This window comes from Canis lupus, chromosome 34 (genome assembly GCF_011100685.1).
Source record: "Canis lupus familiaris isolate Mischka breed German Shepherd chromosome 34, alternate assembly UU_Cfam_GSD_1.0, whole genome shotgun sequence".
In the NCBI taxonomy this organism is placed as follows: Eukaryota; Metazoa; Chordata; class Mammalia; order Carnivora; family Canidae; genus Canis; species Canis lupus.
Genome location: NC_049255.1, coordinates 26,092,284 through 26,107,478, shown reverse-complemented (window position 1 = coordinate 26,107,478; position 15,195 = coordinate 26,092,284). Strand labels below are relative to the sequence as shown.

The window sequence follows — 15,195 nt, the reverse complement described above, 5'->3', positions numbered from 1 at the left end:
CCCTGGGGAGGCTGCTGGATTCCAACCCCAGATGCACTAATATTTTCCGGGCGCGTCTCCAGCCCTCCTTTCGGGGCGCGTTATCCTGCCTAAGCCTCGCGGTACCCCAAAGCCCCGGGCGCGGCGCATCCTAGCCCACGCGGAAGTCCCCGAGCGATCCGGCGAGCCCCCCCCATCCCCCCGCCCCGCGCGCGCAGACATAGCCCGTGTGGGAGCCCGAAGCGACGCGTGCTCAGTGGTCATGCACCATCATTTCCCCTCCACCTTCCTCGGCCACTTCCTCTCCCTCCACCGCCCAGCTCCAGTCGCCTCGCCGGCTCCCCTGGCAAGTTCAGGCTGTGGGCGGAACCTGTTGCTTTAGCTCACGCTTCCTTCCCCCTCCGGGCCGCACGCTGAGGATGACCTCAGAGGCCAGTGTGTCTGGGGAACGGAGGGGTCAAGCGTAGGGTGGGCCCGATACCTGGAATTGGGGAGGAGAATCTGTGCCAAAGGTGAAGGCGAACCTCTAGAGCCGCCTTCGGCCACCTCCGACCAAGGAGACCGTAAAGGAGGGGAAGAGGTGGGTATCAGGCGACCTGCTCCTCCTGGCACGTGCACTGGCTCTGCGCCTTCAAATTTTTCTGGAAACCGAGTCAGAGAAACATATGCTGGCTCTTTCCGAATACACACTGGTTCCCCGAGTTTGGCAGCTCATCTAATTGGGAACAGGTTCCGCGAAGTGAAAGATAGCAACACTTGAAAAACGTGGATGGGTCATCGAACACCTTTTCAGGATTAAGAATTTCCAGTGAACCGACCCACCAGTTCAGACTTGTAAGAACTGGGAAGCTAAGAACTGCCCTCTTCTCTGGTGTTTATGAAAAACAGTACTTTGAACTTCAATAGTCTCACATACTGGCAGAAAAATATAAGGTGATGGGTGTGTTAACTAGATGGGGAGGGTCCTCTCCACTCTATTTGTATCAAATAACCATGGCATACACTTTAAATATTTATAATTTTATATGTCAGTTATACCTCAATAAAGCTGAAAAGTTTCAAAAAAGAAAAAAAAAAAAGCCCAGCACTTAATTTTACAACAGATTGGGGAAAACCAGTTTCCCTGAACTTCCAGATTTGTACTGTTTCCAATTATTCCCAGTGAATTCAAGCCTGGACCAGGCCACTACCCGGGGCTTTGCACCCTCCAGATTGAGGAACAGGGGAATGCTAGAAATTCTTCAGTAGGGAGTGGCTGCCACCCTGACATTTCTTCTAGGTCCTAATTGGGACTTGGTGCAGAGACCCTTTGTTTAAGTGATTTCAGTGAAGTGTGACTCTTTCCTGTGCTCCGTAGGCCTGAACCAGGGAAGATAAACTAATCTTTTAACTTGTCTGGAAGCAGCGGTCTTATGAATACAGGAAAAGGGGCCTCTGTTCTAGCCCCTTTACAGCTCTTCTGTAAAAACAGGACTGATTGTAACTTAAAATGTCTTTTATGGTAACATCTGTAAACAGCCTGCTTGGGCTCCAAATATGGTTTGATTTTGAGGTTGCTGTGAAGCACTGGGTCAGCTGGCTGCCCCCATGTGGGATGGAGGTGGCCCTGAGAGTGTTCGGAGATGTGGATAGGAAACATTGTGTGCTGCGAACTAGCTAGCTGCTTCTCAAGTCACCGTGTGATTTGGCAAGGTTTAGGTCAGGAAGGGCTCCCTGCGCTGTGGCAGGACACAGGTAGACAGGGAAGTATTGATTAGCTGAGGTGATGAAGAAGCGTTGTGGTCTTGGCCCCAATTTTTAAACATTACGACCTCCTCACCCACCCACCCAGACTCCCTCTTGGGCTCCGACTCATCTCCCTGCTGCCCAGATGGTCCATGTTCAGGGAATGCAAAATAAGGCCTTAGAAAAACATTTGGCAAGGTAAATCCACTGCCAAAAATGCATGGCATTTCAAAGCCAAATAGAAACCTCTTTGAATTATCTGTCCTTTTAAATTATTTTCTGACCAGATATTCTGGATCAGATGGGAAAGTACCAGGTTTCCTTTTTTCTTTTCTCTTCGTGCAAGGTGCCTTGGCTAGCCCAGTTTCCATTCTGTTTCCAGCTTTCCATCTCCTGCCAAGAACTGTCCCATTTTGGAACAGGAAGCCCTGCCAATTCCTAGGCCGGCGACAGTCTACGGATATGTCCAGCAGGATGGAGAGATGATTTGGAAAGTGATTGAAAGGTCCTGTCTTCCTGTTTAGAGGACCGTTTCTCCCAGTTAGAAGCTTGGGGCATACAGATTTAGATTTGTCGCCTGCAGTCTTTGCACATTAGACATCAGAAATGTGAGTCAAGTGGGTGTCATCACAGACCAGCACCGTCTGCCGTTAATCACCAAATCCTGTCCCTCTAGAATACTCACTGCCCCCCTCCCCCAGTCTAGATCACTATGTCCGGAAATTTCTAAATGGGCTTCCTACGACCTGTGCCCACTGTGTGCGTGCAGCCAGAGTGCCTTTCTGAAAGGCAAATCTGAACAAGGCTCTCGTCATTTCATCAAAACCCCCTTAGCTCCTCATTGCCCTTAAAGGAACTGCTTCCTGCCCAGCCTCCCCCAACTTCTTTTGGCAAATTTCTAGTTATCCTTTAAGTCTAGGCTTACATGTTACTTTCTCCAGGAAGGCATCCTGATTCTCTGTACCCACAAAAGGGATCAGGTAACTTTCCCATGCTCCTGAGACACTTGCTGCACTCACCACACACACTTTATTGAGGTTGCTGTTTAATTGCTTATCTTCTCTACTAGACTCAAGAAAACCATTTTATGTCAAGACCCAGGCCACACATACATCTAAAAATATTTAAAAGTTTCATCAAACCCTTCTTTTGTAAAATCCTATTCTGATTCACTAAAAACAAAATCTGCCCACCCATCACCATTGATTCTATAACCCTTAGAGGGATCAGGGCTCCTGCTATGAAAAAAAGACTCTAAGCTCCAAAATAGAAATTTTTTTGTTCGTGGTAACTGGAATGGAATAGAAGCTTCATCGATAGGTTGTTCCTGGAATTATTAATAATAACATTTAAGTCATTGAATTCCCGAAAACTCTCAGGGAGAAACTAGTATCTCCATTTATAGGTATGGATGCTGAAGATAGTGAGCTCAAGTAAGTTGCCTAATGTCAAAAAAAGGGAAAGTGGGGTGGCCTAGCCAGGGCTTGGACACAGGTAGCTTGGCTTCAGAATCCTGGCTCTAAGTCACTCAGTGAAAAGCTCCGTGCCCTTTGGTCTGTGTGCATATGGATACATTTACCAAGCAAAATGCCAGAAAGGGTCTCCTTCCAGCAACTTCAAAGGAGTTCTCAGTCTGCTGCCCTGCAGAGGCTCTTTGGGCAGTACTTCTGTCTAGGCGGAGAAGAAGGCAGCTGGCAAGAGCAGCTGCTCGCTCTCCAGTGCTCACATTGCCCCACCTGTTCAACCATCAACAAGTTCAGCAATATTCAGCGAGTTGGGAGACTTAATTGTGTAAAGGCAGAGAACGGACACTTCAGAAAATGAAATTCCACCTCGTTATGAATTCCATGCTTTTAAGTATCCTCCCCTCAAAACAGACCCTTTAAGAAGGCAGTTATCGTGAGATTGGGATTTTCATTTTTGTCATGAATAGAAAACTGGAATAATACTCAAAAGGTAGGGATGAGGGCGTGTTTCTCAGAGGTCAGGGCTATTTATAGGTTTCTAATCTATCAGGGCAACACGTGTGAAAAGACATGGCTAAAATATTTAAATCCGGGGATCCCTGGGTGGCACAGCGGTTTGGCGCCTGCCTTTGGCCCAGGGCGCGATCCTGGAGACCCGGGATCGAGTCCCACGTCGGGCTCCCGGTGCGTGGAGCCTGCTTCTCCCTCTGCCTGTCTCTGCCTCTCTCTCTCTCTCTCTCTCTCTCTGTGTGTGACTATCATAAATAAATTAAAAAGAAATTAAAAAAAAATATTTAAATCCGAAGGAGTGCAGATAGCAGATAGAGGAAAGAAAAGGTTTATCTGCAAAATTTCCAGACTAATTCAGAAATGATTGCCCCTAACGCTGCACCTTCTCTAAGTTGTGGCATTTAGAGTAATAAAGAAATAGCTGGCAAAGAGGTTTGTATTTCATCTTTATTACATGAATTACATGCAAGTCACATGCAGTACACAGATGCTCTCCCATTTCATCACCTGAATTTAACAGCACTGTGAGGCCAAGTGTCCTGGATATAGAACATCTGGGCTTAGTTTCCAGCCCTGTTTCTAACCAACTTTGTGACCTCAGTTTCCTCATGAAGGGGCTAGATGGCACGATCGCAGTGTTAAGCAAACAGTAAGAATTAATTGAATGAATGATTAAGTGAATGAACCAAAAGGCTTCTTCCAGCTTAAAGACCCTTTGGATTTCATCCTAAACGCTATGGGAAATATGGTATAAGAATATCTCTCAATGGTTTTATCACCTTCCCCATTGGAAGCTACCAAGTTGGTTCCTCCACTAATTCGAAACCAAGGTCTATCTCCATTAGGCAGGCTGAAAGCATAGTATTTCTCCTGTATTTCTGTAGAGCCAGTGGTCAATCTTAACTTTTGGTCTCTAAATGTTGCTCTAAAATGTAGACATTTTGGAGATGGATCCTATATCCTCCTAAAGTAATTTTTTTTCTTACTTTCATTTACAGAGCTCTATTTTAATGGAAAACATCCCTTTAAAAAAACATTAGCATCTTAAATGTTTTGACTCTCTAGAAAACCATGAGAGTGCACTTCTTTCCTGCATTTCCCTCAATAAAATTGAAATGGCAAAATCTAGGCAACCTCAGCCCTTAAAAGATAGCTCCAATGACCTATTTTCTAAACCTGAAACCAGGACACTTGGCTTGACAGATACTACAGTGCTTACAAAAACTAGGTGAATGTATGAAATGAAGATTAAAAAGTCAATAGGCATTGGTGAACAAGGCAACTCTAACTGCAGCATGGGACAGTGTCTGTCTTTATCAGGGAAAAGTTGCACAGAGGTGCCAGTCAGGACTTCAACATATGGCCACACAGATTGTGCCCTGTCTGGTGCCAGGAGGCCCCTCCTGATCTGCACTACAGGGCCTGCCAGGAGGTTAACCATTTGGCACCTTTTGCACGCGTGGCGATGTAAATGGCGCCCCCTAGGGTTGCGCAGCAGGCAATCTGCACAACAGTACACAGAGGCTCTATTGGGAATCCCATTGGAAGGAAATTTTTTGATGAGATTGGAAGAGGAAGGCTGCTATTCTTTTCCTAATAAAGTCTTACTTTGGATGGACGGCACTGACAAGAATTCAACTTATTTAAACTCTTGTCTTTCTTTTTCCAGAGATTCTCTGTCATCATATTCTACTTCCCTTAAGTTCCTAGCAATTCTTGAAAATGCAAGTCTGTAAGCAACTCTTGAGTTTATTTTTTGGGCTTCATTGTAGGGCATAAATTACATAAAAGGACATTTAGGGAAAGCTAGGGAAGTTCATAGACCCGTTGCGTGAGCTCAGGGAAGCGTTACAAGTGACAGGCACTGAGACCATGTGCCCATGACCCCAGTACAAGATGAACTGCCTCAGAAATTGTGTGCCTTGTACTTTGATGTGTTATGTTTGTCAAAGAGGAACATCCTCACAGGATGCTCTAGGAAGTAAAACTCTGTTCTGGTCACTTTTCGACATAACTTTGGAAGTGTTATCAAATCAGAAAATAACTGCTGGCACCCGTCAGTGCCATGCAGGCAGGAGGAATGCATGTGAACGTGCAGAAGGAGGCGGCTTGGTGGAATAGGAGGGAACTCTTCCAAGAGCCTTGGCTCTGCCTCTGTTTAGCTCTACATTTATGGGCAAGGCAGTCCCTGCTGCTCCTCGGGCCACCGGCCTTATTATGGAAGGAGAGTTACATGAAATTGTCAGATGTCTTTAGGGTCAGGCAGGTGAGGTAAATGAGTGAAGTGGGCAGTATGGGTGGCAGGGAGTCCCAGGATATGTCACTGAGTCACTGGACAGCACAGCACAAAGGCGTCCATATTAAAATTCAGAACAAAAAGCATTTTTATCTTCAGTTTATTCCTGAATCACCACTTGGACCTCTGCTCTTGGCTCTAGATGCCCAGAGTTCTAAGACTGCATGAAAATGGAAGAGTTAGGGAAACCATCCATCTTGGCTTATGTAGGAGGGTCCTGCTTTATACCTGTCGTCCTGCCATAATAATGAACAGCACATTTCTTCACTCTCAAAAGTGTCCCACTTTACGTGATAAATTATATGATCACTCAAAGTAAGGGAGAATGTGAAAAATGTTCAACTTCACTAGTAATCAAAGAAACGCAAGTTCAATAATTTGCGTGTCATCCTTGCGCAGGGGCCATGCTAATCTTCTCTGTATCGTTCCAATTTTAGTATATGTGCTGCCGAAGCGAGCACCGCAAGTTCAATAATAATGAGGTAACATACTGCCTATAAAAATATTTTTTAATTTATTTATTTGACAGAGAGAGAGAGAGAGAGAGAACAAACAGGGGGAGTGGCAGGCAAAGGGAGAGAGAGAAGCAGACTCCCCCCTGAGTAGGGTGCCTGATGCGGGGCTCGCTCCCAGGACCCTGGATCATGACCTGAGTCAAAGGCAGACACTTAACTGACTGAGCCACCCAGGCACCCTGTTTTAAAGTTATTTAAGACTTTAATAGTCATTGTCAGAATGAGTGCAAAGAAACAGACATATATACTATTGGTGAGCTTAATAAATTGGTTGACACAAACTTTCTGGAATACCATTGAATAACACTGAATGATAATATACAAACTTTCTGGAACATTATTTGATAATACTCTTTGATAAATGTCTTCCCAAAGTTTATACCTCCTAACCTGTTAATAACACAGCAAGTATTTATTGAGCAACTCCTACATGAGAGGCACTGGATTATATTGTGGTGAAAAGAGAAGAACACTATTTTGCCTAAAAGGAAACATCAGTCTAGTGGAGAAACAGGCACTATGGGAGAAAAAAAGATACACAACAATTTCAATCACAATTTGTCATAAGTACCCCAAAAGTAGACTCATACGATGCTGAGAGAACACGTAGGTAGGTAGTATGCGTGTTGGGGGATGCATCAGCAAAAGGTCTGGTCAGCTGAAGAGGGAGGGTGTTCAAAGCTGAAGAAACAAACCCCTGAAATAAAGCTTTTGGGGCTGGAAGAAGCTTACCTCCATCGAGTATCTGCAAGGAAAGCAATAGGTTGGAGCAAGAGAGTAGGGGAAAAGTGGCAAGAGAAGGGGTTGTGCCATTAAGATCTTCATCCTCACAGCCACTTAAGGCTTGTAAAAGCACACTGACATTTTTAGAAATGTTCTTCTTGGCAGAAAATTACAAAGGGGATAGAAGGACAGAGTGGGACCAGAGTGGATGCAGGGAGACCAATTAGGAAGCAAATATGTAGTCCAGGGAGGAGATAAATGTGGCTTAGGTGGGTGTAGCAGAGATGGAGAAAAATAGAAATATTAGAGATATATTTAGATGAGAGAATTAACAAGACTGAATAGTGGGGGTGGTGAGGGACAGAGTGATGTCACTGATGATTTCCAGCTTCGTATCATAAGCAACTGAGTGAAAGGTGGATGTCTCTTTGCTGAAATGGGCAATACGGAGGGAGGTTTGGTGGGGAGCAGAAAGAGGGAAGATATTGAATCCTTTTCAGACATTGTCTATTTGAGATGGTATAAAACATACAAGTATAGATGACAAGTAGATATCTGGAGATATGTGCATCCGGAGCTTAGAAGAGAAATCTGGGGCTGGGGATGTAAATATGGGACATTGTATATTTGAAAGCTTGGGTATCGGTGACACCTTCTGCAGACAGAGTGAGACGAGAAGGCCAACTTTCTAGCCTGGAGGAACTCCATCGCCATTTATAGAGCTAGAAGAAGAATGAGTTTGTAAGAAAGATAAGGAACAGAATGGGGTAAGAAGACAATAGTTACTCTTTAAAAAATCTACCCTAAGGACACAGAGATGAGGATCTAGATTTATGCATAAAGACGCTCATTGTGGCATTTACAATAGTGAAAAATTAGCTTCAACCTAAATGTCAAAAAATGGTGAGATGTTTAAATAAATTGTGACATACTCATTCTGTGGAATAAATGCTGTCAAATCAGATGCTTTTGAAAATTAAAACATTAAATGAATAAAAGAGGATATACTATCATATATACAACATCATCCAGATTTTGAAAAATTAAATGTTTTATGCCTAGAAAAGACGTAGCCACATGTTAATAGTGGTTAACAATAGATGGTAATATTACAGGTGATTTTTTTTACCTTTGTATCTACTTGGATTTTCCAGTTTCTTTATAATAATCACAAAACGGGTAGTAATATTTTTATGAAACAAAGAAAAATCATGCATATTTATTTTACTTTAAAGGAATGGTTCTGAATTTGTTGAAGAATCCCATTAAAAACAATTGTTCAGTTAAGCGTCCAACTCTTGGTTTTGGCTCAGGTCATGATCTCAGGGTCCGGAGATCAAATTTCGGGTGGGGGTGTACCGCACTCAGCTTGGAGTCGACTTGTGTTTCTCCCTCTCCTGCTGCTCACCCCCCTGCGTGCTCTCTCTCCCTCTTTCTCCCTCTAAAATACATAAATAAATATTTAAAAAAAAATTGTTCAGATGAAGTAGAATTTATTTGTATGAGTTCTGTGACGAATCCTTTTATAAGACAATTTTCTGGTTCTGTAAATCACTTACTAGTTTGAAGTTTCTGAACGTCAGATTTTAGTACAAAATGTAGATGGGGTCAACACACTTCTGAAAAAAAAGTTTTGGGGTTTTAATGGACTGATGCAGGGGTCAGCAAACTTTTCTGTAAAGGGCTAAGTAGTAAATATTTTCGGCTTTGTGGGTCATTTAGTCTACAGCATTTTTTAAAGCAACCCTTTAAAAATCTAAACATTCTTAGCTCTTTGGTCATACAAGAACAGGTTGCAGGCTGGCTCTGGCCCACAACCCATAGTTTACTGACCTCTGCACTAAGGATGAATGCACAAGAATAATGCATAATACTTTTTCATTAAAAGCTGACATGATATTGGGACTGTAGCCAGGTGAATCTTCAGTTACTAGAGTACTAGAACCAGTTTGGGTTCATTTTCAATGTGAAGCAGAATATGTGGAAAAGATCTAAAAAATCTCTTTTTTTAAAGTTTATATATCTTTAGTAGAAAATTGACCCAATGCAAATATGCCAAGAAGTTGATATTTTTTAACCTAGGAAGTCAAAGCTAAAGGCAAATTTATTTATTTGTAAAATGAGAATCTTTTCGTATTTCTTCTGCAATCTTAGATTGTTGGTATTATGAGGTGTGCTGTTGTTACGTTCAAGAATCTATTCACTATGCCACCAACCCAAGGGTCATCCTTATTCCCCTCTCTCCATTTCCCCCTCTCCCTCCATCACCAAATGTACTTAGAGCTCTTGGTACTCTAGGCAGGTCCCCAGTCCTGGCCACCACACCTACCCCCCCACCCCAGTTGCTGTGAATATTGGCTACAAAGGCTCACAGCTATCCTCTACGGTGCAATTTATCCATCCACCTTCATCAAGCCAAGCATCCCCATCTGATCCACATCCTGCCTGGCATTTCTTCCTTCCCTATCCTGCTTCTCTCACTCCCTTATAGATTTATCTCTCAATAAACCACCTGCATCCAAATCCCTCTCTCAGGCTCTGCTTCTAGAGAATCTGACCTACTTCTTAAATATATTTGAATCTACTTCCTAAATATATTTGACTTTCAGACCACTATCTGCTTGGAGAAAGGGTACTAGACCACATGACGCTTATCATTTTATTCCAACCTATGAATAAATTTCAAAGTTTAGTGCATGATGTCAGTAACTTTTATGAATGTTAGGAAATGGTTTTTTATAAAATTATGCATCAGTGATCTGATAAAAGGACCCATAAGGATAAACAAAGAACTTGGAAGAGGTTTAGCTTTCAATTGACATTACTATATAGAATTATTGCTAATATTATTAGTACCAGTGAGTGGAAACAGCTGCATCTCCAATACTATCAATTCTGCTAATTGTTACTGCTTATATTTTTTAAATTATACTAATAACTAATAGCCTATAAATAATCTTCTTTTATAAGACCTTTCCTTTTTATTATACTATAATAGGTTCATTGATGCTTTGTATGATGTGACTATTTGCTGACTCTGAAGAATACCTTTATTAGGATATGCATATGTGTTCAATTTATCTTTTCAATTATACCTACATTAAAACCTTCAAAATTAGGTTTGCAAAAACAGGCTCTGTACAAGCAGTGGAGCCTGTATGACTTGTGACCTCCTGCTCTATTGCATTCTGGCTAATGATTCACAATAACCTTCAAGAATAAGCACCAAGTAAATCAAAGGGTTTTGCATGGCTCTTGGGGAAATGTTCATATAGTGCCTAGCATTCTGAGGACTAGATCTAGTACAGGGTGGGAGCTGGAAGCATGATGAACACAGATCCACAGCAACAGTCAGGGAGCTAATGTGCAAAAGCATAGCATTTTTCCAGTGGAAAGTCAACAGTTTTCTCCAACTCTGTCTAAAATGATCCTCTCTTCACTTCCATCTTGGAAGTAGGAAATTAGCCACTTCTGTATTTTGTCAATGAAATACAATTTGCTTCAAGTTATTCATAATTATAACTGGTATATTTATTCTGAAAAACAAAGCAGACCATTCTCTGGTTTAATAATCATTGAAACTGTTTCAAAAAAAAAAAAAAAGAAAGAAACTGTTTCACATTTAGTTAGCCATTATTAGTAAATAAGTTACTCAGCAAAAAAGGCAAAAATGCTCTTTTCTCCCCCTTACTTCATGGAGAATTGGTTAAAAACAAAACAAAACAGAAACCTCTCAGTACATTGTTATTTAAACAGAGGCAGGTCTAGATTATTTCAATACTTATAATGAGTCTATTTCTTAGGAATTCATTTTCACTCTCATAAAATGGCTTCAGTGACTTATTGCCACATTCTTCTATCTGAGCATAAGCGTAATTGCCCAAATCCCTCCTCCGTGCTTGGTGAAGGAGGCTCTCCCTTAGGTAGGAATTGCACACAGAACTGGAGGGCAGTGGGGGTGGTCTGACCTCCTGCATAGGGCCAACAGGCATATCTGAGTCTTGGCAGTTAGGCCAAGTCACAATGACTAGGTTGTCACCCCAAGGATTTTGCCACACTATATTCTACATCTACTCTTATTTACCTCTATTCCTATTAAACCAACTCATTTTTTAATTTATTCAAAAGAGAAACTTTACATCACTATGATAAATGGAATATAAGTATTATCGGGTAAAACACAGTGAAGTGCACATATATCGCACTTTATAAGTTTTAAGCACACTTTAAAAAATAATTTTAACACCTTTGAAATTGGGATGTGTCTTAGAATCAATGGCATCTTGCAGTTATAATTAGCAACATCTCTGTTGTTCTTAGAAGCACATAAAATAATGATGTGTTTTACATATCAATTGTATATTAGAGTTGATGAAATATAGTAAATTCTATAAAAATTATGTTATGAAACTTGTAAACATTAAAAGTAAAAATGCCAGACGAAAAACAGAATAAATCAAATTGACATATAAAATATATGGCTAAAAATAAGTTTCTTGGGACGCCTGGGTGGCTCAGCGGTGCATCTGCCTTCAGCTCAGGGTGTGATCCTGGAGTCCCTGATCCAGTCCCACATTGGGCTCCCTGCATGGAGCTTGCTTTCTCCCTCTGTCTGTGTCTGTGCCTCTCTCTCTCTCAGGGCGTGATCCAGGAGTCCCTGATCAAGTCCCACATTGGGCTCCCTGCATGGAGCTTGCTTCTCCCTCTGTGTCTCTGCCTCTCTCTCTCTCTCTCTCTCTGTGTGTCTCTCATGAAAAAATAAATAAAATCTTTAAAAATAAGTAAATAATAAAAATAAGTTTCTTATTGAGAGGAATGGCACTTTTTGATCAAAATAGCTAGATATTCTAGTTGATGGTTTCAACAAAGATGAGGATCCACATCAATGAGACAAATCTGTCAGTTTCTGTATTAGCCCACACAAAAATCTGAACTTGCATGAGGATATGGTTGGACAGCTCAATAGATATTTATTTTATCTGTAAAATATAACATATTTAAGAGTACATAAATATACTCTGCAACTTCAGGAAATGACATTTTGACATATCACTGACTAAAAAAGAGGTGCCTATGGAATTCAGTGTTTAAGGAGCCCTCTCTATTGGTGTTATTCCTGACTGTCCATACTTCTAATGGGCATGGTTGAGGGTTTGGTTACTGAGGGCTTGGAACATTGATGATTATGTCTGAACACCTTGCCTCTGGTCTATGAGGTCCAGGTACAGTTCATTACCATGGCACTACCTACATTTGTGTTATCCTATTCTCTGTGATATCACAGGTTTTATGTGCTCATTTTCCCCTCCTCAAATATACACGAATATAAATATAAGACTATCGAAAGACACTTGTCTGATAATTTTAAATAAATTTTAGGTGAAATTTTATGTACCTGAAAATATTTTATTTTTGTACCTAAAAATATTATGTACCACACACTGGGAAACAGTCACCTGGAGGAAGCCACCAAATAGGAAGGATTCAGCGGAAACAGGAACAATTGAGTACAGCTAGAACCAGATGGCTCAGGTGGGTTGAGAAGGGCAGTTAGGAGGCAAAGACTGGAGGAGCTGCCCAGGACCAAGAGCATTGGCCCAGACCCCTAGAGAAGGCTGTTGAGTAAGGAGTGCTACCTTAAGGAGTTAATAGCATCCACTTATCCATTCCTCCGTTCTTTCAATTACTCATTCATTCAAATAACTACTGTGTGCCAGGGATTGGGTTGGACTCTGGAGAGATAGAGTTGAAAGAGGTCAAAGAGCTTACAGTTAAGAAAGGAAACAATATACATGATTTCAGTTGGGTATCAAAGTATTTGGGTGGGCATAGTCAAAGAGTGCTATGAGAAAAGATGTTGGAGGGAGCATTTAGCTCAATGAGGACAGCTCAGGAAAGCCTTCGAGAAGGAGTGAAGCTTGATTGAGTTTTGAGGTGCAAACATAAGTTGCAGAAATTCCCTAGAGGCCAACTGATGAAAGGGCATTCCAATCTCAAGGAATAGTATGGTCAAAAGTTTGGAGGTATAACAAAGCATGGTCTGTTACCCACAAATAAATTTGGTATAACTAGAAAAGACAGTGTGAATATGTATAGGAGAATAGTAGAGAAAGAGGCTAGAAATGCTAGGAAGGCAGGAACTGGATGTGGAAAATATTGTGCTTGGATTTGAACTTGAAATTGGTAGGGACCTGAAGGATTGTAAGCCAGAAATGGCTGCATTATATACGTGCTTTATGTTTTGACTATCATTGAGAAAAAGTGAATTCCGTATCAAAACACAGCCTGAGAGCCTTAGCTAGAGTGCTAGACAGCACACAGAGATCTGCATCATTTTAGAAATGATTTAAAATATGACCAGGGATGGTGAGCTGCTGAAAAAGAGTAGAGGTGTGATGATTAGCATTGCAGATGTGAGGCACTGGACACTACACCAGCTCCATGAAATCTCCCGGGTGAGAAGGAGAGTTTGGAAAGAAAGGAAGAGGAAAAGCAAGCGTTAAACTTTGCAAGGAATGTAGAGAGGTGGCTGACCAATAAATGACAATGACAAGGGACATCTGGGGGCCTAAGATAATTCATATGATTCATTCTATATCTATATTCTTTTGACTTTTTAAAAATAAATTTTTATTATGGAAATACTTCAAACATTAACATAATTGAATAGAAAAAAGAACCCCCACGTACCTATCACCCAGGTCTGGCAACTATCAACCCATGGCAACCTTATTTCCCCTCTAACTCTCCTACTCCCCCACTCCCACTAGGCTATTTTGAAGGAAATCTCTCATACATCATATCATTTGAAGACAATGGTCTTTTTTCTCAACCCAAACCTGTGTTGGGATCACAGGATATGCTGAATCTTGTACTGTGCCTAATTAGAAAAACACTGAAAATTGACAAATATAGAAGCAAAGTCTACTCTAATCAACAGAAATGAAATATAAGACAATATGAAAATGATTATCAGTTATTTAAAGACGGGGTAAAATAGAATAGCTTGTAAATAACACTAATTTGGTAAACGAGGTTACTAGCAAAATCTTACGACATGAATTAAACTAATGAAGTTAAATATATGAGCAGGAAACACAAAGAAATTTAATTTTAAAATGTGTAAAGCATCAAAGAAATAAGCTATGAAATAACCAGAAGAGAAAGAAAAACCTGAAAGCAGAAAGAGACCTGGCCTGAGAGTGGGATGGGGGAAGCAAGTGAACTAAGTTTGAATATAGCCTAGCCCATTTAAAAGAGATCCCAATTCATTTCTCCATTCTGTAATTACTTACTGAGCACCTGCCACGTGCAGGGCAGTGTTCACTGCTCTGGAGTGTCACGTGCCTTTGGAAAGGCATCTTTGCTGCTTAGAGAGGAGGCAACAAGTGACCTGAGGGCGAGCAGCTGCATCTTACCTGTTTCTGCCTGAACCTCATCCAGATTCTTAATAAACACCTGGCTTCTTGAGACATGGAGGCAACTGGAAGGGGTTCAAAGAAGTGGAACAGAAAATAATTAAGAGGAAGAGCTTGATTTTAACAGAAAGATCAAAGGAACCAAATATGGGGGACTTGGCTAAGCCAGGGCTCAAGAAAAAATGAGCTGTTCGAGGCATGTAAAGAATGGAGCAAAATAGGAGCTACCGAGCTGGTGTGTGGAGCATCATGGAGAGCCCTAGGATGGAGAGCAGCACAGGGAAAGGCAGGCAGAGGGAGAGAGGGCAAGGGGCACGCGGCACCACTCGGCCCAACAGCCCCACTCCATGCATCCTGATGTTAGTTAAACAGGCTTCTGTTCAATGGCTACCTTGTGTTAGAACAACAGCTTCCAGAGAGTTCATATTATTTTTAACCTTTCGACTTTGGAAAAGAAAGTGTGCTCAATCACTCCCGCTCTGGCCAGCAGGATGGGGGGCCCAGGGAATGTACTTTCCCTTGAATGTAATTCGTAGGTATGTTCTAATGCTCCTTACTCCCAT

General features: G+C 41.6%; 1 protein-coding gene and 1 non-coding gene across 7 annotated transcripts in view; both read right to left on the bottom strand.

Moving 5' to 3' along the window:
- LOC478678 (IQCJ-SCHIP1 readthrough transcript protein) overlaps positions 1-15,195 on the bottom strand; it is a 710,941-nt gene that overhangs the window by 120,550 nt on the left and 575,196 nt on the right. The window contains exon 1 of one of the 6 annotated variants that reach the window (XM_038583735.1): positions 265-379. The exons of 4 other annotated variants lie outside the window; for them this stretch is intronic. Coding sequence is in view for 1 of the 2 variants with exons in the window: in XM_038583733.1 (XP_038439661.1) it covers positions 248-253 (6 nt within the window). In the remaining variant the exon portion in view is untranslated. Of the gene's footprint in view, positions 1-247; positions 380-15,195 lie in introns of those variants that run through there. One more of the 6 variants, XM_038583733.1, reaches the window with a different exon arrangement.
- LOC119867545 lies at positions 6,331-6,437 on the bottom strand. The gene has a single exon (XR_005384064.1). It is a non-coding gene; the product is annotated as a U6 spliceosomal RNA (small nuclear RNA).